Below are 22566 nucleotides of genomic sequence, written 5' to 3'. Positions count from 1 at the left end.
AGAGGGAAGCCTGTGGTGAAGTGTAGAAGAAAATCAGAAGGGGCGAGGTGCCTTGGGGGTCCTTCTCTGCTTTGGTTCGGTTCCGGACCGAGTCTGCCTCCTTCTTCATGGCGATACCTCGAAAGGGGAGGAAACAAATTCCTTTTTCGGCGACTCAGAGGTTGTCGACCACGTGATGGGCGGTCAAACCAAACGGAAAGAGCCTTCGAGAGGCTACGTATCGAGAACGGGGACTTCAGGTACTCTCTTCTCGTGCTGAGGTCGAGGGGTTGTGGTGAGTTGTGATAAGTAAGCGTTGACGGGACGGAGCACTTGAACGGGGGGCGGGAACACTGTCTTGAAGTATGGAAGAGACATGGCGAAAGAAGGGGAATGGATCTTGGAATAAAAAAGTCATTGCTTTGTTGGAATGGAGCAGACTTCATTGGGTCTGGTAGACATGCTCGCAGCCTGAGTTGTTGCAAAGTCTTTGATATCAAAGACTTCATGGGCTATTGAAAGTTCACCGAAGAAGAGACTCGGAAAGGCCTCAAACGATCTGAAAGTAAGTCAATGCTAAACTGAGAGATGGAAACGTACTAACTGATGATAGTTCAGCTGAAGGATAACTTCACCTCCGGAGACTCAGGAAGACGGGCTACCTTACTTAACCTCAACGCAACATCTCAACCAGACAAACATCGAAATACATCAACCATGACTTCACCCGCAAACGCAAAGTCCCTCTCGACCTTCTCGTTCAGGCCCCAAGCCTCCTGACTCCCATCTAACACAGTCGCCCTCCTCATATCCCTCCTATGGCTTCCGACGACCGGTGTCCCTCGATGGAGAGTACAAGTGTTATCCCATATGACTAAATCACCCACCTGCTTCCACGGAACCGAAACCACATACTTGTCTTGCGTGGCGTGTCGGTAAAGGTACTCCAGCTTCTCCCTCCCTTCATCCCCCTCAAGGCCTTCAATGTGGTGACAGTGCGACGGTACAAACAGGTTCATTCTCTTGCTGGCTTCATGGAGCTGGGCGACCTTGTGCTTGCTCATTGGGTGCTTGGCCGGCTCTAGCTTTGCGAAAAAGTCGGGGCAGGCTTTCTTGCGGGAATACCAGAACGAATGGCCTGCCACATAATCCTTGGAAAGGAGTTCCTGCTTCCATTCCTCGGGGAGATCGTCCCACGCCGCACGCGTATCGGCAAAGTCGGTGTTGCCGCCCGCTACCAATGGAGGGATCTCGTGGGCTAGAAGAATGGAGTAGCTTGCTCTTTGGGCGTTGAAGCTGCTGTCGACATGGAAGAGCGTGTTTCCCTACTCAAGCGTTAGAGAAGATTCCGGCCAAGGTCTTGAGAAACATACCTTGCTGATCTGAGCCCGCGGGTCTTCAGAGCTGATGACGTTGCCGTTAGCGTCGACGTTACCCTGATCCGTCAACTCGGGCAGACTCATCCGCGACGGCGCACCGGTATCTTTGCGGCGCTCGAGTTCGCCGAAGCGGCTGGCGAAGGCGACGTGGCGTCCGTCGTCTAGGCCTGTCACTGGGAATACGAGTACTCCATACTACAATCTAAGCGATTAGTGGCAGTCTCGTTGGATCTTGTATAGCTGTTGATACAGACCTTCGTGATGGCAGCTTGGATCTCTTGAAAGACCTTTTCCGTCAGTGGCTCAGAGAAGTCAACGCCATGGATTTCTGCCGCAAAGGTGGGGTGGAGGGGTTCGATAGTGAGTGGCATGTTGCTTCTGATGCTGTCTCAACCTCCCTATGTTTCTTTACCGACAAAGCGACAGACAACAGCTTCAAAGCGATTCTCGTCTTACTAACCGTGGGTGTAGGGACAAAGTTCAGGCCAGACGATCGAACCCCACGTCTTGGCAATGGGAAGCCATCACAAGTCTATCTTAAAGCATCGCTTCTAAGCTAATCGGCTTCATCTTCCTACGGAGTACTCATCAATACGTAAGATCGACTCAGTCTCTAGGTCAATCATCTTACCGCCCCACGAGCTCTTCATTTAAATTGACCTTATCTATAGGTTATCTCTGCCATCACGAGTCAGACCCTGCGACCCATATCATTGACAACGGCTATCACCAGTATAAGCTTTCCATCGACAGGGCAGTCCCTGTCAATGCGATGTCGTTCGCACTCCATGGGGTTATGGGACGACCGAGGTTCATCCCTTCGATCTGTTCCTCGGGGTCTTCCACAGCAGCCCACCCACTCCGATCTCATAACTCTGAGCTTCGCAACATCACTTTCAACGAAGCACTCGACCGTCTACATATTTCTCAGCCTCATGATACTCCGTACCGAGGAGCGATACAAGAGCATACTTCAGTCATGCCGTCTCTTCGGCCTCTGCTCAACCCGATCCTGGGCCCTGAGCCCCGCCAGCCGGACCGGATCCCCACAGACACCGTGGTGCAGCTCTCGGCGATGGACAGCTCTTGGATGATGCGCATGATGATTATGAGCTGGAGCATGTGCTTCCACGACGTTCTCGATCCAGCCATGCTTCATGCCTCGCTCTCGGAGCTTCTTACCATTGGTAACTGGAAGAAGCTGGGCGGCAGGTCGCGACTGACAGTAAGTTGTTGTCCTTGCTACATCCCAAAGGCCCCTACCCAGCTTCTGGCCGGTGAGGAAGAAACACGAAGTATCAATGTCTAATAAACATATCAGAAACTTGGCAAACTCGAACTTCACATCCCCCAATCCTTCACCCCCTCCCGCCCAGCAATCCACTTCACAACAGAACCAAACCCCTCAAGCCTAACAACCCACCCCCTATCCTCAACCATTCCCTCTCCCTCAAACCACCCCATCATCCTCGACACCCCCTCAACTCTAACTCCCCTCCTCGCCGGCCCCGAAGCACCAAAGACCTTCAAAGACTACACGACCACAGATCGCCCCCTCCTCACCCTCCACATCATCACCTTCTCCGACGCAACCTTTGTCACAATAACCTACCCGCACAGCATCACAGACGGCATGGGACGCCGCGACCTCGTTGAGAACTGGTGCCGCGTCCTAGCAGGCAGACGAGACCTCGTCACGCCTCTGGCAGACCCGTCGTTTGACCCAATGGCCAATATCGCAAAGACAGATACGCAGCGCTACGACGAGCCGTTTCTATGGGAACATAAAAGATTGACGGGCTGGGGAAAAGTGCGGTTCACGTTGGGCTTGCTGTGGTACCTCCTTACGAACCGCATCCATCAACGAAACATCTTCATCCCGGCCACATCACTCAAACGTCTCCGCGAGCGTGCTGAAGCAGATATATCACCACCAGCTGACTCGGAGCCAACAACAACAGGACGCCTCAGCGACGGCGACATCCTGACAGCATACCTCGTCCGCTTAGCCTGCTCCCACATCCCCTCCTCTTCCCCCACGAAACCAATCTCCATCTCCACGGCCCTCGACCTCCGCGGCCGCCTCCACGAAGACGACCTCCCACCCGGCGAAGCGCACGTCTCGAACCTGGTAGCGTACAACTGGACCAACACCACAGCTTCAGGCCTCCTCCACGCCCCCTTTGGCAAAGCCGTCGCGCTGATCCGCAATTCCGTCCGGTCGCAGCTTACCGACGCGCAAGTGTATGCGTCAACGAGACTTACATACAATGCTGTCGCAGAGAGCGGGAGCACGAATCAGTTTACGGAGCCGAATGGGTTCGTTGTGAGTGTGTCGAATGTGGGCAAGGCGAGGTTTCACGAGGTGATTGATTTTAGTCCTGCTATTGTTGAGTCTAAAGAGCGGCCGGGGGGTGACGCAAGCGTGGAGGAGGAGGGTGAGAGGAAGACGCCTAGGGGGATGATTGTGTGGCAGTGTAATACTCCCAGGATGAGCCTCCTTCCGCCGTGTCTTATTTATATCCAAGGAAAAGATCATGGGGGGAATTATTTGGTGCAGATGGTGGTTTCGGAGAGGACGTGGCGGGTGATTGAGGATGAGGTTAAGAGGGTATGATACTACTCGAGAACACTCACTTCTGTCATAGGGGGAAAGATTGGCATGATGGACAAGTATGATCATGTTCTGTTCAACACGAAAGTCAAAAGTCAAAGGTAGCAGGTCGCTCGATCTCTGAGCCAAAATCAGCATATTACTTTGCTAGTATCTCTACGGAGTATCATCCAACAAAATTCCGCCAAAACGCCACGCTACATTAAGTCGATAAACAACAAAACCCTAATACAAAACACGAGGCACCCAAAACGGCGCCTTCTCAAGCTCCACCTCGATCCTGTTCTTCCCATTCAGTTCAGCCCCCTCGTCCGAACACCCGACAACTTTACGACAGTGCTCCACCTCCTGCTTGCTCACACCGGCCGCGTCGCGCGGGATCCAAATCACCGGCGTCGGCGAAGCCATCTCGGGCGGCCAGTATGCGCGACGGGCGTAATCTGCCGGGTACGTCTCGGTCGGATCGGGCAGGTCGACGGGGATCGTGCGCCGTAGGGTGGAGAAGTCGTCAAAGACGCCTGGGTGGAGCCAGCGGAGGACAAAGTTGGGATTGGGGTCTGGGTCTGGGTCGATCCAGTGCATAATGAAGCCGATTGGTCCCGCGAGACCGTATTGTTCAGCCGTGGCTTGCATTTTTTTGGCTATGGCGCCGGCGGACCAATCTTGGACGGAGGCCATGAGGCCCGATGCGCCCTCTACGCCTCTGGTGCCGTTGACTTCGTGCGTGGGTCCTTCGTTCTCCTCGCCTGGGTCGAAGAAGTCGGGGTACGCGGCTGTGATGTCGGCGTCGGTGAGGAAGTCGTCTTGCGGGTAGTCTGGGGCGACGAAGCCGCCGTCGAGCTCTTCCATCTCGAGGGCGAGCGCGCGGGGGATGTTGTAGAGTAAGGGGAAGATTGCTTCTCGGAGGGAGATGTGGACGAGAGCCGTGAAGATGAGGAAGCCGATCATGAGGACCATGGGGATGTAGGCTGCGCGCAGAGCGAAGAGGCCGACGAGGCAGATTGTGGCGAGGTAGAGGCCGACAAGGAGGTGCATCAGCGCGCGAGGGTACACGAGACCGCGGGTATCGATGGAGGCGTCGCTGACGTAGAGGAGATTGTACTTGTAGACGAGGTAGATGCAGTAGAGGCCAGCGGTGGCGAAGCCGAGGACGACGGGTGCGATACAGGAGTAGCTAATGGCTGTTGGGGGTCAGTTATGAGAAGCAAAAGGTAAGGAGAACAGCGCAACTTACCGATGACGCCCATGTTTGTGAAGACGGGAAACACTGCACCCCAGTGCACAGGTCGTTCTCTATGCCAAATCCTGAACAGGCCGCGAGGGTTATCGAAGCCCTTTGCCATGATGTGATGACGGAAGATGTCGAATGCCCGCAGTAAGGATGCAGCGCCGACAGCTAGGCACTGGATGAGGATGTAGGAGATGTAAAAGTTGGAGGACTTGGGCAAATTATCGGCCAGCAGATCCTTTGCCGAAAGGGGGTCTTTCAGAACTTGTGTGAGAGCTGCCGATGCAGCGGATGTAAGAGTCGTAATGAGGAAGACCTGAACTACTTGGAACGCGAAATATGCGTGTTGAACGAAGAGTTCGATCAAGGAGAGCGAGGGGACGCCTGCAAGCCTAGCGCAACCTTTGCAAAAGTTAGTACAATGTTAAAAGGCATCGGTAACGATTACTCACCTCGTAGCATCCACGGCACAATGGCCATGAGGAACGACAAGGCCAACGCGGGCAGCAGACCACTGATGATGCCGGTGACGGGATCAGGCAGCTTGGTGATCCACGCCAGGAAGGGGAATGTTTCCGACAAGAACTTGATGTTGGAGATGGTTCCGACGATGGCGGATGGAATAGACCAGAATACAATGGCGGCCGTGATGAACGCACGCATCAAGAAGTCTCTGGCGATCCTTTCAAACCACCGCATCCTAAGAGAGCCCCATACTACTTCATCCGGTCGAATACCGATATACCGTGGCGACATGTGCAGCGGCCGATTATGTGCCAGGGTCTGGAATGCGCGCTCGGCATCAGCCTGGGAAGAAAACTCGACAAAGGCTGTAGGTAGTCGACGGCCTTCACCCTTGAGGAATCCTCGCCGCAGCTTGTTGATCTGGTGCGTGAGGGCCTTGATGCGCAGGCGCGTCCACTTGATCGTATCGACTCGGCGGAAGAAGTTGGCCAGGGGCCGGTGGTAGGGGCGTTCGGCGGCTCCGATCCACTGTGCGGCAACGGAGCCGTTGACGTCGGGCAGAGCGGTGTTCTCTTGATGCGGATACCCTTTCTCGGGGTCGTCGGACCGTTCAGAACTTCCGCTTGACGGCGGGCTCGAGACGGTTTCGGGGAGGGCGGGGAGAGCGGCGGCAACCGCCTTGAGTTGCTTGTTCCTCCGCTTGTTGGCCATCTTGATCAGACGAATCTCTGCCTTTTCCAACCGCATTGCAGTCTCGTCTCGCTCTCTGACGAGTCGTTCCAGGTCGCTCGTGTCTCGGGGGATCCAGACGTTCTTGACGGTGTCGCCGAACAACTTTCGCATGCGTGCGGCATCTTGGTATTTTGGCGGCACACAGCCGAACATGACTGTCCGGGAGGACAGGCGCTTGGAGTAGTAGGGTGATAGAAGGTAGGCATGGCGAAGGTTGATGTAGTATATACATTCACGGTAGATGGTGAAGAGGATAAATCCTGGAGGGGTGTCAGTACACTGGAACCATCGTATGGGATAGGGGCACCTACCAAAGTAGATCCACGCGATGACAGCGTGGGCGAAGAGCATTTGAGAGTCCCGGACATTGCCTATGGTGATGCGGTCTAGTTGTGAAAGCCCACCGGTGCCGGTAGCATGAATAGTCATCAACGTCGGCCATGTTATGCAGATACCAACGAAGCATATCATGGTAAGTATCCTCAGATACCGGAGGAAGAGGAAGGCGTCTAGTGAGGAGCGATTCAGGATGTCCGTATCCGGAACCGTCCAGAACGGCTTCACCCAGTTGAGCCATCCTTTTGGTAGCGGTGCGCTTTGCTCACTGTCGTGGAATCAATATACTGTACGGATTTACTATACGGGAAACGATGCTGCGCATGACATACTGTGAGAAGAAGTCTCTAAGAATAGTGCGCGGAGAGTAGACGCGGAGACTCCTCCGGCGCAAGGTCCAGAAGATGAGCAGGCATACGACAGAGTAGATGAGCACGGGGATGAAGGTGCTGACGAGCGACATCAACGAAGACGAGTCAGAACCAGAGCTCAGTTTGCTGATGGTTCCGCCCCCTGTCGAGTTATCGCGGGCGGAACCAACTCGACCATCACCATTACTGCCATCGCCGGTGAGCGTCTATTCACACAGTCAGCTTGGGAGGCCTCAAAGTTCACGGGAGTGACGGTACGAGATGGGGACAGGTTCGTTTGTTGGGAGGGGAATGTCTTACAATGTCCATTGCAGCTGAAAATGCACAACATGTCTTTGCGCGCAAAAAGGTACCCGATCCCTTTAGTTGAAGCCGGCTGAAAGGGCGGGGATCGTGGGATTGATATTGGTAGCGAACGGAGCACGGCGTATGGGGTGTTGGAACCGGCGTGATGCCGACTTGTCAGTGTCAGACAATGGAGTTTTGCTGGGCGTGGGGACGTCGTCTCGTTAAAACCTGCACCCGGCAGGAAAAGTAGACTACGGTCTGACCCCCGCGGACTTGCAGACTTAGCGCTGCGGGCGATCAATTAGATCATTGACGGGGGCTGGCCGTTTTGCCGTTGGGCTGGTGTGTACGATCGGTTGTGCCGTATGGTGTGTGGGCGTGGGTTTTCTGTCTGCTTGCTGCTGCTTGGGATGTGGTCGCCTACTGCTGGCCCGGTAGGGATTGGCGTGGGCTCTTTTGCGATGCTGATCCCTCAATACCAAGACTTTCGTCGCTCTCGAAGCGAACTTAGCAAAGCGATTGATTGCGGAGACCGACAGTATTTGCGACGCCCCTCGGGGGGGCCTGCCTGGTTGGAATGGCGGCTGAGAAATGATATTGATGGATGTCGCTGATGATTGACGACGAGTTCGGACGAGAGCGCCTGAAAAGACAAGACGGGAGACGCGATGACAGTTCAGGGCTCAGGCAGCGGGAAGCCAAAGAAGAAAACGTGTGCCTGAAAGGGGGGACTGGTGTCTCTGTGGCTCTTCAGTCATTCCTTACTGCCATTTGGTGGTGACTGAGGTGGTCCTCGGCGGTCCCCTGGGCGGCCCCACTCCCACGGTCAAAGGGCGGTATGGGCCCAGACCCACCTATGGCAGCCACGGTCGCCACCAATTATTGGCTGCCTCCGAGAATAGCGCCCCTCCGTTCTGTGATTGGACCTTGAGAGAAACGCTGAGATTGATTGCCTTTAAAGCGGGTCTTCGAGGGAGAAACATTTCCCCATGGTCCCGGAACAGGGGTCTTATAGTGGGTCTTGCTGACGGCTGACGGAATCCATGCACCCGGTCCGAGAAAAGCTTTGATTACGAAATCCTCTTTCCCTTCCCAATGTCCCACCCTTTCCCAGCGAAGAAACTGCGGCCGAGGTTCGCCGAGAGCGAGGTAACAAAGACAAACTGGGAGAACCTTGCCTACATTCCCGGGCAAAATTCAAACAAAGAAGAGGAGATGGAAAAAAAAACCCCCAAATTTTTGGCCCCCATGCCCCTTCGGAGGTAACAATTGAGTCCACTCCAGCTGAACTCTAATCCTTGGCTCGGCACGCCCAAGTGCGGAGCTGGCTCCGATTTCCATCGACGCATGAGGACACTGATCGACGATATCTTCTTTCAACGCTCAGCTGAACACTTTTCCATTCACCCGTGCCATTCGCCTGAGTACCGCAGATGAGACCGATCTAACGACCGCTCGGATCCACCCCATCATTCTTCACTCCCTGAACGTCCTACTAGGTTGACGTACGAATACATAGAGCCGCCAACTGCCAACCCCAAGCATCAAGCCGTGCCAAGTTTGCACACCGCGAGTCAGCAAGCCTAGTCCAGCCTTCGCTCTGATCTACCACATCTCTCTCATTCTGCAAGTGATTGGCGTCGCCCTATATGCAAGGGAGGAACGGATATTGTCTCTAGGCTGGGCAGACGATCTTGGATGATATGCCACGTGATACTGCCTTGTTAGGATGAAGCTTTGACGTCTGACACCCGACGTGACGACAAGGCCAGGAAACCTGGCATTGAATCGCCGTTTACTCGCCGTCCTCTCGGCGAGGCCTCTCACGGCCAGACCGAAGAACTCGGGCTTTTGTTTAGGGTCATTCAAACTACCCGCAGCGGAATCCACCCGGCATTTCTGATCGGGAATGTCTCACTACTTTCGGATACCAGGATCATGGGAGATATCACGGGGCTTCTTCCTATTTGTCAATGGGAACAGTTGAAATCTTGACTTCCTACTTCAGGACTGATCCCGATGATGTTCTGGGGTCGATTGCGTGGCTAGGCTAGCCTTGGCTGCCCTATTTGCAAACGGCGAGGTTGAAACGTATTGTACCAAGTTACCCCACAGAGTAACGTTGTAACATCACTGGATAATTCTGAAATGAGGACATCTCACCGCACCGTGATGTCTGCATGACAGGGAGACTGCAGACGTGTTCTCGGGTTGGGGACGGTTGGTGTTTTCGTGATGGCAAAATGCGAGTTGTCCAATAGCAGCACCCAGAATACCGAAGCATGCCGAAGAAAAATGTTCACGCGTATTTCGCAGGCATCCCCAAAGCCATGAACTCCCCGTCTCTCGAAAAGGCCCGATACAAGAGCTTGAATATACACGCGGCTGCTTGTCTTGGAGATATATCTCGCTCATCCATGTTCCTGGCCTCATTGCATCATGCAACAAAAGTTCTTCGTCGGGTCGTTGTGCAGCGAGCTTTCCATATTCCCGACCTCAAGTTTCCCTCTTTAGTCGTGTTAACTCGTCGAATTGAATCGTTCATCCAATCTAAGCCCTGTGGACTGTAAATGCACAAGGATGATTTGAAAACTCTACTACGTACATGTAGTTATTACCTTAGCTTGCGGTGAAGAAGAGGGGTCAAGTCCCTAGACGTAAATTCTGTCACAGAAGCTTGGCAAATACCGTACTAAGATTGAGATGAAATCAGTAGTTCTCAGCACTGCTATGCCCTGTAAGACTCACGGAGGAAGAGCACAGTTTTCGGCCCATCTACGCCACGTTCTCTATCACTTGCCTCGCGTACCGCGAAGATTCGTGCGCATGAAATGAGAGGAACAGTGCTTCAAATACTTCTACGCACCATTAGCAGGGTTCAGTAATCTCATTTCATGATTTAATTGCTGTTGGGCCAACACGAGCGTGTTTCGGAACATAGGGCGGCATGCTCTACTCTGCACCGGGGAGTCATACGCTGATGGCGAGAAAAGGGGTAATGTGACCTGTCAACCACCTGGCTTCTTTGGGCTCTCCCTGCCGCCAAGCGAATGCGAGATCTTGATATACGGTGCATCTGTCTCCAATGAGAGCCTCAAGAGTCCAGGTCTCTTCTACTGTTAGCATTTAGCTTCTTCCAAACCCACAGGAAGCAATGCCGCGCCTGATGGGCAGACTTACCCATGCGATCATGATCCATCCGGTTGGGATGTGTAGATAGCTCGCTACCCCTGAAGGCACGGGGTTCGCTCACCTGCAAGGTGACGAAAGGGTCCTCAGCACTTCGACGCTTTCAATTTGTGTCAATGTCATGTTCACTTGCTCTACCCGGTTAAGTGAGTGCTCATGACGATCACCTATTGACCCGGAGTAAGCCATTCATCATACGCACGCAAGGAAGATCACCTGCAGAACAGGAACGTCTCCATTAGCCAGAAACAACACACATCCAATCAAGATGATGATTGCATGTGCGAACAGTCAAATCTTGGAAGGGCTCCCCTAGCCTGTCAGTAAGACAAGATAAGACTTAATACCACTGTATGTAGCCTCTGATGGCTTAGATCTGCGTGTATCCTATCTTTCATTCATCTCTGAACATGCTTGACTAATCGAGGGGCCATCGAAATAAGTAGGGTGCTATCTTGACATTACACAATTGTCTTGACTCTCGAGCCTTGGTTGTACTTAATATATGTAGGTTCTCGGCAGAAATACCATCATCGAGTCAGACAGCCTGAGCTAGAGATATCATCTGTCACATGCTCTACGTAGACCTGTCACCCATTCATTGGAGCACAATCCCAGGTACGCACGTCTTTGAGATATTATCGCCGTCTCTGTGTGAAGCTGACGGGTTCTGCGAGGAGCTGTTCTCGGGATGGACTGAGGGGACTACTTGCTGCCGATCTGTTTCTATCTATGCGCAATCACACCATAGTACCATCGCCTGTTTTGCATCATTCTAAACTTGGAGTCTCTAGAGCCCTCCGAATTCAAAGAGTTTGAGAGCCCTTACGTGACGCGTTTGTGTGCCCCGTGAACCTCATAAACTAGCCCGACTAGCTTCTCTTTAGCAGAACACGCCATTGTACGTGTCTCAACCCGCTTCTCACCATCACTAGCATCTCACTAAAGTAGGTTCTTCTTGGCATCAGACGATGGATCGTCGAGAGAAGTTTAACGGGGCACGGGGCAGGCCTAAGTGGGAGACTTGCCAAAGAACGACTCGAAAAATGGGTTGGAATTTGTCTGGGGAAGGATAATGCTGGGCCTGGATCGTGACATTTAATTAGTGGCGGATGAGATATATCGCTCGTCTTTGTTCCTAGCCTCGTTGCATGCGATTTAAAGTCGTCTTTGGGGTCATATTGTATTGCAATAATGACTTCATGAGCTTAATTTCTCTTTACTGCTCTGAACTCCTATCCCAATTCGCGAGTCGGTTCTATGTGTAGAGAATCTACGATGTGTTCTTAACTGCCCGGGTCACGGAATTACCCGCCGCTCAACGTTTACTGGTATTTAATTTTGGCTACTGCTGTTATCGCTATCACTAATATTGTCCGTCAACTGACTTACTCTAGGTGACAACCTCCCGGGTGTTAGACATAGGAAGGATTGGCATGGCCTCCCAAACGCTCCTGTCACTTCCAGTTTGGAAGAAGAGGTGTCGTACGGACAAAGCAGAAGAAAACTGTTTAATCAATCCAGGTGTGAATCCAAAAAGAAAAGATTTATTCCCAACATGCCTTTAACCCCCCTTTTCTCAATCGTCGTGGGTCTCAAACGCCGAATAATCAAAGATAAGTTAGCAGACTCAATTGCCTTGGGCCATGGCAAGCGGCTAGACATGCTCACCATCAGTGACAATTGAGGTGTTGAAGGTCTGTTCCAATAGTCTGGCATTCAACTTATGATGGTAGCATTGAAGCGCTATTTTGCTATGCTATCAAGTAGAAAACCGACGAGGGATGACCGCCATCGGATGTCTATGGTCTACCTTCGTGGCTCTCACAAGATATGCATACTTCTTGCTTAATTGAGGTACTACTACTCCATCACCGTCATATTTCCTTGCGAAGTCACCGAAGCCGGAGAAGTCCTGAGTACCTCAAACCAGCCGGTATGAGTAACATTGACATACAATCTGCAGCGTGTGGACCTGGACTATCTTCACAACCAAAAAGAGTCCTACGTCATCCACCTTCGTCTGGTCAAGGCATAGTAGATACTTCCATACACCAATTTGGTGAAGCGAAGGCCTTATGTCACGTCATTCCGAGTGCATTGACTCGAGCTTATGTGCTACGTAACATGCATACAGGGTCTGGTTCCGGAAGACTGCACTGTATGTGCTGCTATGACGCCCTTAACTGGCATGCCTCTCGAGCCCTCAAAGGGCTGCACCCATTTATCATTTTTCAAGCTTAGCTCAAGGATCTGAAAGGGAATGATGGATCTCCAACAAAATACAGGATCTTAAGGTAGTGTGGCACTACTGTAGGCCGCTCCATCAAAGGAAAGCAGTATCCTCCCACCCCGTTGAGACCAATACCATATTCTGTCACAAATTTGAAATACCTTATCAATACAGCTATGGAGTGCGTGTATCTGACCCTCAGCATCGTCTATCATTCTCTGAACTCTTTAGCAGTTTACTTGCAGCCTCCCTTTGCAGAATACCGGAGTTCTGCTTGGTAGTGGCCCACAGAACTAAGTTAACTACAAGCGTATGTTTGCATATCGGTGGCCTAGTGCGAGGCACTGATGAACCCAACTGCGGAGAAACCGAGCTCAAGAAACTTCGGTTCGCGTATTAACTCGAGTTCAAAGTCTTTGCGATATTCTCGCCAGCGCAAAACTCCGTTAGCCCGCTAGCCTGGCCTCCAGAACCTTTCGGACGAAACAAAGTCAACTATCTCTAGAGGAACCACGCCATGTCCCATCTCTCAACCAGCTTTTGATGATGATCCGAGGGCCATCCCCCATTACCTAGCTAGCTTGTCCTCAGCGTCAGATAATGGGTCATTTCATTGAGATTGGGAGGAGTAGTAAACCCCACTGTGAGGCCCTTCCCCAGTGCGGTGAGAATAGCTTGTGTAAGATAGGGTCGAGTCTGGGTATGGGTTTAGCCCGGGTCAGTCAGGATACCAAGCTTGAACCGAGCCATTCAGGTTGAATTTGCGGATAGGCGACTTATCCTGCTGCAATTGAAAATATTCCAAGAGTACACAGCGTGCCGCAGGCTGCCTCCTAGGAGATCAATGCTTACCATGCCCAAGTTAACTAGAAGTTTCACACCGACGAGTGCCTATACTTACTAAAATTAGTATCATCATTAATATGGGAACTCTGGTTTGAGAGATCTCGCCGGGCAATTAGATAGTAAGTTACTTCCTAATAACAAATGATGCCGGTCAACGTACATAAAGCCACCTTCTCTTGCGTATTACAATTGATATAGATACTGTTTAGAAAATAGAAAGTAATCATAGCTACAATAGCGGTAATACCAGCAGAAAGAAAAAAGGCAGAGGTAGAGCTAAGTTAAGTATAGAGCAGCTAGTGATTCACCCGTGTGTTCTAGTGAAGTCTCACGATGGATTGAAGTTGGCTCCTAATTACCTTGGAAATCGTGCTCTTCCCTGCCACGATGAAGGCTTCTCATCACTCTCTGCGCCTTGTGGAGTCAACTCTTCGATAACAAGAGACTCCAGGAACTATCAAACAGATTCCGTTACCATCTCTAGTTGACTTCTTACCTACCACAGATCATTTAACACACGCGATGGATCGAAGCAGTGTGTTTGGGATATCACATCCACTGAATGAAGGGTAAAGTGTCTTAGCTTCTGATGCAGTAGGCTAACTTTGAGAGGCTGGACATGCTGTGGCTACATGCAAGGCCATGGAACTTGTAGAGTTGTCTCTCGAAGGCCTTTGAGCCTTTTTGCAAGTTCGGTCCTCACAGTATCACGATATTTGCCTTGTAGTTATGTACTGAGCTGGTTGGGGAGTCCACATGTAGAGATGATGTTGCAAGCGGCACTTCGCACGCCTTGACGGAGGGCCAGGCCGCGTGCTAATGTGACCCCTACAAGACGAGAGCTTCCCACATATTCACCAAATCATTATCTTATGAACAATGGAGTGCGACGCCTTGGATACCTTAGTAAGCTCTCTGAACTCTTCCCGGAGCTTCCAGAGTTTTGAACTCATGGTCGTCGCAGAGACATGAATACATGTGGGTAAGGTAGGTACCTCGCAGGCTCGCATGGATTAAGACAACAGCCTGTAATACTCAACACTAATCACGAAGTCATTTGGCACCCCTTGGTTCATTTTGAGTTACAGAAAAGCTCTCCGGATTGGACTTTTCACCTGGAGCAGGTCGGAGTAAGGCACTCACAAAATATGAGCCGGTCTACATCGTTCATCATCATCGCGAAACGACCATTCTCAAAAGGGCTTGATGCTAGTGCTTGTCAGTCTACGTGTAGCCCATCGAAACTCGTTCGAAGCAAAATTGAGTCTACTGTGACTCGATCCAATACACGACACATTTGCAGCGAACCTAGCTTTCAGAGGGCACGGTGCTTGGTTCGCGCCGCTCGCAAGACATCATGTGGTCTCCCTTAAATCCTTTCTATCAGCCGCTGCTTTTCATGCAGGCACGCAAGCCATCGCGGAGTTCTGACTCAGTTGATTGGCGGTAAACTCAGGGCTGGAATACCAATGCTCTTAGCAGATGGCACATTTTTCGTGGCACTTGAGAGTTCGCCACAGGTTGACCGAGTACCTTTAGGACCATGATCGCAAGCGAGTGGCCCTCAAATTGGCGATGTTCGTGGTAAAGTAGGATGGGTACAAGCAGATGACGTGTTTGGGTGTATCCGTAATTGCTGCGGCTTTATCAAATTTCTTCTTAGTATCCAATTGAACCCTTGAATTTTGAACACCACAAGCAAGCAGCCGCAGCAGCATGTAACGGGGCCCAATTGCAGCACCGTCAATTAAGTGCGATGACGAGAGTAAATTACCCACATTTCCAGCACGTTGTCAGGTTTGTGAATCGCAATCTTGCGCAGCTGAGGCCGATGAGGAGGGGCATCAGGACGTCTGGAAAGTCCCGAAGGAATGGCATTGGCTATGGAACGAGGCGAAGTACAGGCGGTGCCTGGCTGTGGGTGGACCGATGTGGCAGGTCGATGCGAGTATCAATACCTACCTACTGGTGGCTGGAGCCACGACGTTCTCGCATTCTGACCACGCTGTCCGGGGTTGATTGGCCCGGGTGAGAGGAAACACGCTGAGGCTGCCAAGTTTGCGACTGGAGAACCGGCACTCAGAGAAACGTGAAGCACAATGACGCTCAGAAAAGATCACATGGGCTCAGGCTGCTGCGTGCATCATTCATTTAGGGCGAAGCTCTTATTGCAGCCTGCTATGCTCAACATGCGGGTATGATGCGCGACTGTGAGAGGTAGAGGATTCGGTGACAGGGGCGATCCGTTCAGGCAGCTATGATCATCATTGAGAAGAAGCTTTTCCTGCGGTGCCGTCCCACGATCGTGGTCTGTTCATGGTGTTGCAGCCGGTGGCAATGGCATGGCGTTGGGCGTTGCCGATGTCGGGCAGGTCCACCGCAGAATCCATTTCTACTTGAGACACCGAAGATTGATGTGGTATGCTACAAGTGATGCGCACGACCACGTAGGCATGTCATTGTCTGGAGCTGCATACCGAGACACCGCAGCTCTTGGGAGATTGGCACAGCTATTGGTCTCAAATCAAGGCATGCAAATTTTGGAACAGAGCCATCTCAGCTCTCCATATGAGACGGCTTCTGACAGCGAATCTGGTGGGCTCGGGTTGTCAGGTAAGTTAGCTACGGTCATGAGATAACTAGCTTGTGGCGGGAAGGCCACCAACGAAGGTTGTATGGACTGCTGATCAAAGTGCACAACCAGGCTGAGGACAGTTGTTGAACCATAGTGCTCGAATGAGAGTCACAAGCTGTGTTTCGATCTGTGACACCTACCTCGCGAGAAGCCTCAGATATCGTAAGGAACAGATCCATTGGAGCCACGACGTCGGGCGAGGGCGAAATGGTCAAAGATGCGGCGGTTGGTAGTGATCGGGTAAGCGCGTAGTTGAGGCGAACTAGCTCAAGGTCACTTGGCAAAGTTGGTATGAGTGAGCCGCCAATGGTGCTGGAGGCGGTGATTGTCTGCGACACATGCAAACATCCAGTCAATCTGGCGTCACGGTATTGCAAATGCGTACGGAGTACGGACTGGCGTATCCATAGGTATGCAAAGATACCATTGATGAATGGCACTACCTGTGAGAGAGAGTGATGTGATGGTTTTCTTCTTCTGTCTTGCAAAAGGGGAAGAAACAAAGTCGGACATACTTGATCCAGCTAGCGCAAACAATTGAGCCAGGAACTGAAATGGTAAGGTCGTACGCCACCGTGGAACCCCTGCACCCGCGTACGAGCTACGGTAAATAAGTAATGTCCCCAGTCGACTCCAACAAACTTTCCTGCATTCCCATGCAAACATCAATCTCAAAAAATTACTCCGTGATTCTGTAAGGAGCACAAAAATCCGAATTCGTTGAGATGCACAGATAAGACGGGACTTCAATCTGTTTTAGCCCAAAACTAAGTACCCCGACAACAAGCCTTGCCCGGTCTTTCCGGCCTCTAATGCCCTTGAAGGGTAAAACTCGTATACAGAACTAGCGAATTATGTACTTATGCGGATTCTCTGTTGATGTCAGCAGCTGAGAGATTTTGGGGAAGACGAGAAAAAGAAAATGGGGAAACGTACTTATGTACGATCGCCATTTAGCATTCAATAGTATACTGAGTAGCATGCTACACTGCACTACACTGACCTCAGCTTGGAAGCAGTGCAGACGACCTGATCTGGCTTGTGCAGTCAATGCATCGCACCATGAATTTTGTGTATTGCTAGAAGCTTGCTTTCATAGTAACAGAACTCAGGCAGTTTGGTATTACCGGGGTCTTCGGCGGTGTAATTACCCCACCGGGCTACCGCATGTTAGACTCACTATCAGGTATTCGATATCAATCCCTCGGCCATCTTCTCCTGAATCGAAAGGGTACGCTGTCCTTTTGGAGAAACACAAACACATCTTCTGGCATGCGTCGTGACGGGCAAGTAATCAGATTCTCTTGTCATAGGCCTCTCAATCCATTTGAAATTCTCGGGAAACGACCCAACTTTTGTATAATACCCCATTGGTCGCAAGAGTAGGCGACCCGGACGCCTGGCCAATCTTCGCAACAGCCTCGACACCACCCAGCGGTCCCAGCCCGAATGTTTATCGCCCTCGACACCTAAAGTCTTCAGACCGCCCTGGTCTTGCTGGCCGAATTGTCCGTGTGATCATTTGCATGGTCTCCAGACACACCACATGCAAAGATAGCCCAATAGCCACTGCAGAAGGGTGTTGTAGGGGGGTTGGTTTTTGGAACGTGGGCAACGGTAGATCCTTGGTTGCATTCAGAGAGAAGTCTTTGAGGGGAATCCGTGACCGTCCCAAACATGGTACATAATCCGCCCTTGTTGTCTATTTTCCAAGTTCTATCACTCCGAGTCCCTCATATATCAACTTCTCAGCCACTAACGGGCCGTCCCACCAATAGCCGCCACGCAAAAAGTATGCCTTCCGCTGGACCTGTGTGCGTCATCCTTATATCCTCTTTGCTGCTTGCAGACCTCCTCCCCACACCGAGCTCCCTACCTCATATTCTCTCACTTGCTGATAATAGCGACAGTGCTATTGCGGTCAAGGGGGCATGAATGTTGTTACCGACCCTTGCGTCAATTGCGGATACTCTAGGTGTTCGCGTTGTCGTGTAGAAAAATTGCACGTACGGCAACACTTACACCACGATACTGCCCACAGCCAGCATACACATCACAGTCATACGTGATAGATAAAAAGACGGATGACTTGTTGATTCGACCGCAAGGTGTTAACTCGGTTCCATGTATAAAATGCCCCAGGAAATACTGACCATTCTTTAGCATCGTGTCTCCGGCATAGCAAAAAGGTTTCAACAAGAGGAGAGTCGCAAAACATACATTGACACGGAAAACGGAAGAGATAACCAAGAAAAATAATTGTAATACCGCAGATTGACGGAATTTCAAAATTTTGCTGTTTTAATTCAAAGAGTTGCAGAGCTAGAGGCCATTAAAAATCGCACTACCGGGGTCAAGGTGATTCGAATAGACACAAAACGTCCAGTGACGCATATCAGAACGCGAGTGGACTGACCATGACTTTACAACGGACGGACACAGCACCGAGCCGTCCTCTCTCACCCCAACCCGTGGATTACAGGATAGAACCAGTTGGACCAATCGAGCTGCCGAAGCCACTGGATGTGCGGATTCCCAACAGGGCCGAACAAGTGGGAGCATTTCCATGGCCTGAGCGATTCTTCAACAGAAGGAAGCTTCCTAAAGACTGGGAGAATACCCCATGGCTTTATGCCACACTTCGAGAAATGAAACAAAACCTGAAGTGCCCCGAAGAAGAAGATATATTACGCTCTTTGCGGACCGAGGAGAACTGGGTCCCGGACCAGTTCCGACTCGATACTTTTCTCGATATTCTCTGCGGAAGAACACTTCAGCAGTTAGAAGAAGATGAAGAAGGGGTGCCGGAAACCAAAGTAGCACTCCTCATTGACAGCAACAATCTCGGCATTGAACCGGTATTCCGACCCTTTCTTGGAGGCCTGTCAGCAAGGCAGCTATTGAGAGAGGCGACCAAAGAAGTACGCCCTCTTGACTTTCGAAGAATAGTCAAAAAGTAGAGGCTAACGTTTTCGAACATAGCGCTATGAAGCCGAAAATGAATCTTCTCCTGAGAGCAGTGGCTTTGTCGAAGCAGAACGCAGGTTGATGTGAGTTAGGCAGAAAATGATACTTGATCAGTATGCACCTACAAATACTAACCTTCTCGCTGGTAGCTACGTGGTTGACCTAGATGCTTGGGCCATTCTTGCTCTCCTTGGTTCCTCTCCGGAGTCTCTCTACAGGGAGGTAACTGAGTGCATACTCAATTACCTCTCTGCCAAGAGCGATATAGGTGTCTCTTTCGCAGTAAGTGGTCAAACTCTACTATGTTATTGGTTCATTGTAATGGCATCATATGTTAACATTCTGAGCAGACGGAAGGACCGGAAACGTTTCTCCTTCAACTATCCCTTCCGGTCAGGGCCTTACGTAAGACTGCCGAACTGAAGAGTGACAATCGGAAAAAGAGGTCAAATGAGGAACCCCTGAGATCATCAACAGACATCACATTTATGAGGAGATTCACTGAAACGCCTATCGACGCCCTTTCCATTGACGTTATTTACTCGAGTCATATGAGTGCAATCGTCACAGGCTCTGACCAGCATCGCTGGACCGGAGTCGCATTCCTTGAGAGCTGGTTCGAGGATGTTCTCGACGACGAACCGTGCCCCGACATGGTAGCACGCTATGACAACGACAAAGACGATGGACTAATATCCGACCCACTTTGGAGAGGGAAAAACGATGTAATGAGATCTTCGTGGGAGCCTCGCAGCTACTTCATTCGTATTTTACAGATTCGTCTCAATCACGTCAACGGCGAATGGGAATCCTTGTACTTTCACGTCCACAAGGCCAATGCAGCAGCGGTAAGACCTTTCCCCTGAATTCTCGATTTCTGCATGAGCTTCCAGACTGACTGGGCCAACTAATTCAAATCACAGCTAAGACAACACAAGAAGCTTTGTCAGGACCTTCTACTAGTGTCCCGTAGCTCCAGAGCGAAACAAGAAGCTGAGAGAAAGTTGGACGAGTGTGAGATCAGCGTCAAGGAAACTGAAGATGTTCTGAGGGACCTGCAAAAAGTTCTCGGCGAGACACTAAGTAGTGCCTCGGTTTTTACGACAACGCACGTGAACTACTTCTTACACCAGGATGGCCGAGTTGGAGATGCCATAGATTGCATGATGCCCTTATCCCAGATCCGTAAAACATTGAATAATATGAGCCAGACCCACCGAGATATCGGCGAGCTACGAAAAATGTGCGAGTCGATGCTTGGGAGTGGCATTTCTGCGAGGCAGAAGGTAAGTTTACGTGGAGATTTGTAGTCTAATCCTTTGAGATACCGTATGCTAATTCGAATTAGTGCATCTTGCAAAATAAGATGGACGCGAAGAGCGAGCTGGATCAAAGATTGTCGTGGTGGATAACTATGGTAAGTCGGACTTAGGGTTTCAAAAACTTCGGGCGCATCGACTGAAACGAACGGCAGATGTCTCAACCACTCCTCAACGTAGCTGCGATTTTCAGCTGCGATGGTATCATCACCTTCCCGCGGACATGGTACAATTTCATCTGCGCTCTCTTCTTAATGGTAGCTGCTATGGGGTCTATTGTTGTCTTCTTACTCAAATTGGTCAACTCTGGTGTAAGCCTGTTTGAACTTCGACCGAGAGGCGAGAGTTCCACCGAGAAGTCAAGCGACTGTTTACGAGAACGCGGCGTGACAGCCCTAGTTGACGTCAACAACCGCTTGTCGCCTCGCAGATCCACCTGGTGCACAAGCGGACCGGATCACTCCCAGAGACACGGAAGCGACATTGGTCTTCTTGACTTACCGGGGCGGAGTGTGTTGGGTCAACCGGCGGCAACGGAACCGAGCCTTTCGAAGCCCCCAACTGCAATCTTGGCAAGCCGTCAAGTCTACACCGAACCTCTTGCTCAAAGGGCCTGACGTAAGACCTGGCACTTGAAGAGCACACCCTCTCAATCAACGACTCCAGCATATCTTCCTCCATGGGTTTTGCGACTTTTAAACATGGCAGCTAGGACCTACCCGCTTGCACTACGGAGAGCCCTGCCACAGTCTTCTTCGAGGGAACTCTTGGTGTCCACGGCTATTGTATCTATCCCTTTGGATTTTAGCTTTCCGAACAGTCATCCTGCATGTTCAGCCAATTAAAGCACGTCTTTAGAACCTCAATTCTCTACGCCTCAGCAGGTCTGCTTATGGGCTAAAAGACACTGATACCCGCCCACAGCCGCCACCATTCGAGGGGCCTGCGCCACAATCATAATTGCCAGTCAGTAGCATTTGCCCGCGGTCATAGTCAAAGCACGGATACAAAGCGATCGCGATTGCTCCATTGTACTAGATGATTTCGGTCAAAACTAAATCAGGCAACACGTGGTGCGCACGTGTGATTTGCTGGCAGCGATCGATGCTGCGTTCAAATGCCCGAGTGTAACGCCTAGTGAGCGTTGGAAAGTTAACACTACTAGGTAGTGACGGTAGTCAGCTGAAAGCTACGATTCACTGGCAAAGTCTTGTTCTCATGCAGACTAAGGCAGTGTAGGTAGCATCGGGTCTTGCCAAAGAGCTAAAGTTGAGAAGTCGGTGTTTCTAGGTTGAGGGGTCATCTGGCCGGAAAAGCCTGGAATATGGAAGAAGCTGTTGCTGGGGCTGGCGATGCTTTCGCTGAAATTGTTGGGGTCCTGTCAAACTGCTCCCGGTATCTTATCCGTTAATCGGGTGTGGACCAATTGGGCCTCTGAAGAGCTCAGCACCAGCAGCACGTAACCGAGGTAGCGTCCAACAGAATCAATGGAGTCACTGACAATGGAACCAAGTGGTGTGTCGTGACAATGAAAATCCGGGGTGAATGAGACTTCGGTAACGGTGTTGCTTGGGCTGGGTGGGGCATCCGCATTTTTAGCCGACGTTGTTTGACGTTGTCTTGCTTTCCTGTCATGCGCACAGTACGTTGTGCAAGATTCATTGGCTAAAGTTGTTGTGATCATCGTCCGCCCCGTGGCGGGCAAATTGGCCTGCGTTTGGGACACCGCTTCAACCATCAGTGACTCGACGAGTTGACGTCTGTTGCCGCCGGCCATCTGGCAAAGACGGGCCGTTGAGCAATCGAGGCTATAGATTCGAGTGGTAGACGCACGTTGTATGCCGGAAGCTCAGAATGGGAAACCCATCACGGAGACACCCCCCCCTAAGAAGACGCCACCAGAAGAGACGTCACATCATACATGGGATAGAGCCTCCCTTTTCCTTTTCACTGGCTCGGGTGCCGAACCTTCATTTGTGAACCGT

At 51.2% G+C, this 22566-nt stretch overlaps 6 protein-coding genes across 6 annotated transcripts; 4 read left to right on the top strand and 2 right to left on the bottom strand.

The window, feature by feature from the left end:
- Nucleotides 1–665: 665 nt before the first annotated feature.
- BDP55DRAFT_552456 (alpha-ketoglutarate-dependent 2) lies at nucleotides 666–1729 on the bottom strand (the record flags this gene model as incomplete). Its single annotated transcript, XM_060569210.1, has 3 exons — nucleotides 666–1304; nucleotides 1353–1553; nucleotides 1613–1729. 3 exons carry the CDS (start codon nucleotides 1727–1729, stop codon nucleotides 666–668), a joined length of 957 nt encoding a protein of 318 aa, XP_060429432.1.
- Nucleotides 1730–2451: 722 nt separating this feature from the next.
- On the top strand, nucleotides 2452–3975 carry BDP55DRAFT_552412 (uncharacterized protein; the record flags this gene model as incomplete). Its single annotated transcript, XM_060569208.1, has 2 exons — nucleotides 2452–2583; nucleotides 2680–3975. The coding sequence occupies 2 exons, from the start codon at nucleotides 2452–2454 to the stop codon at nucleotides 3973–3975; spliced, it is 1428 nt and encodes a 475-aa protein (XP_060429431.1).
- Nucleotides 3976–4197: 222 nt separating this feature from the next.
- Nucleotides 4198–7413, bottom strand: BDP55DRAFT_632113 (uncharacterized protein; the record flags this gene model as incomplete). Its single annotated transcript, XM_060572384.1, has 6 exons — nucleotides 4198–5153; nucleotides 5207–5602; nucleotides 5653–6657; nucleotides 6709–7001; nucleotides 7066–7310; nucleotides 7405–7413. 6 exons carry the CDS (start codon nucleotides 7411–7413, stop codon nucleotides 4198–4200), a joined length of 2904 nt encoding a protein of 967 aa, XP_060429430.1.
- Nucleotides 7414–17097: 9684 nt separating this feature from the next.
- On the top strand, nucleotides 17098–17700 carry BDP55DRAFT_154101 (uncharacterized protein). Its single transcript, XM_060565625.1, has one exon. It carries the CDS (start codon nucleotides 17234–17236, stop codon nucleotides 17576–17578), a length of 345 nt encoding a protein of 114 aa, XP_060429429.1. The 5' UTR covers nucleotides 17098–17233; the 3' UTR covers nucleotides 17579–17700.
- BDP55DRAFT_154114 (uncharacterized protein) lies at nucleotides 17701–18510 on the top strand. Its single transcript, XM_060565626.1, has 4 exons — nucleotides 17701–17975; nucleotides 18074–18087; nucleotides 18206–18403; nucleotides 18459–18510. The coding sequence occupies exons 1-3, from the start codon at nucleotides 17822–17824 to the stop codon at nucleotides 18362–18364; spliced, it is 327 nt and encodes a 108-aa protein (XP_060429428.1). The 5' UTR covers nucleotides 17701–17821; the 3' UTR covers nucleotides 18365–18403; nucleotides 18459–18510.
- A 193-nt stretch (nucleotides 18511–18703) lies between these two features.
- Nucleotides 18704–21612, top strand: BDP55DRAFT_744274 (uncharacterized protein). Its single transcript, XM_060580509.1, has 7 exons — nucleotides 18704–19216; nucleotides 19278–19345; nucleotides 19412–19544; nucleotides 19613–20110; nucleotides 20186–20548; nucleotides 20611–20679; nucleotides 20737–21612. Exons 1-7 carry the CDS (start codon nucleotides 18713–18715, stop codon nucleotides 21196–21198), a joined length of 2097 nt encoding a protein of 698 aa, XP_060429427.1. The 5' UTR covers nucleotides 18704–18712; the 3' UTR covers nucleotides 21199–21612.
- The last annotated feature ends 954 nt before the right edge of the window (nucleotides 21613–22566 follow it).

The sequence above is a fragment of the Colletotrichum godetiae genome (genome assembly GCF_030913485.1).
Source record: "Colletotrichum godetiae strain CBS 193.32 chromosome Unknown BDP55scaffold_21, whole genome shotgun sequence".
Taxonomy (NCBI): Eukaryota; Fungi; Ascomycota; class Sordariomycetes; order Glomerellales; family Glomerellaceae; genus Colletotrichum; species Colletotrichum godetiae.
The sequence above is the reverse complement of the archived record's forward strand: the minus strand, read 5'-3'. Positions and strand labels throughout refer to the sequence as shown.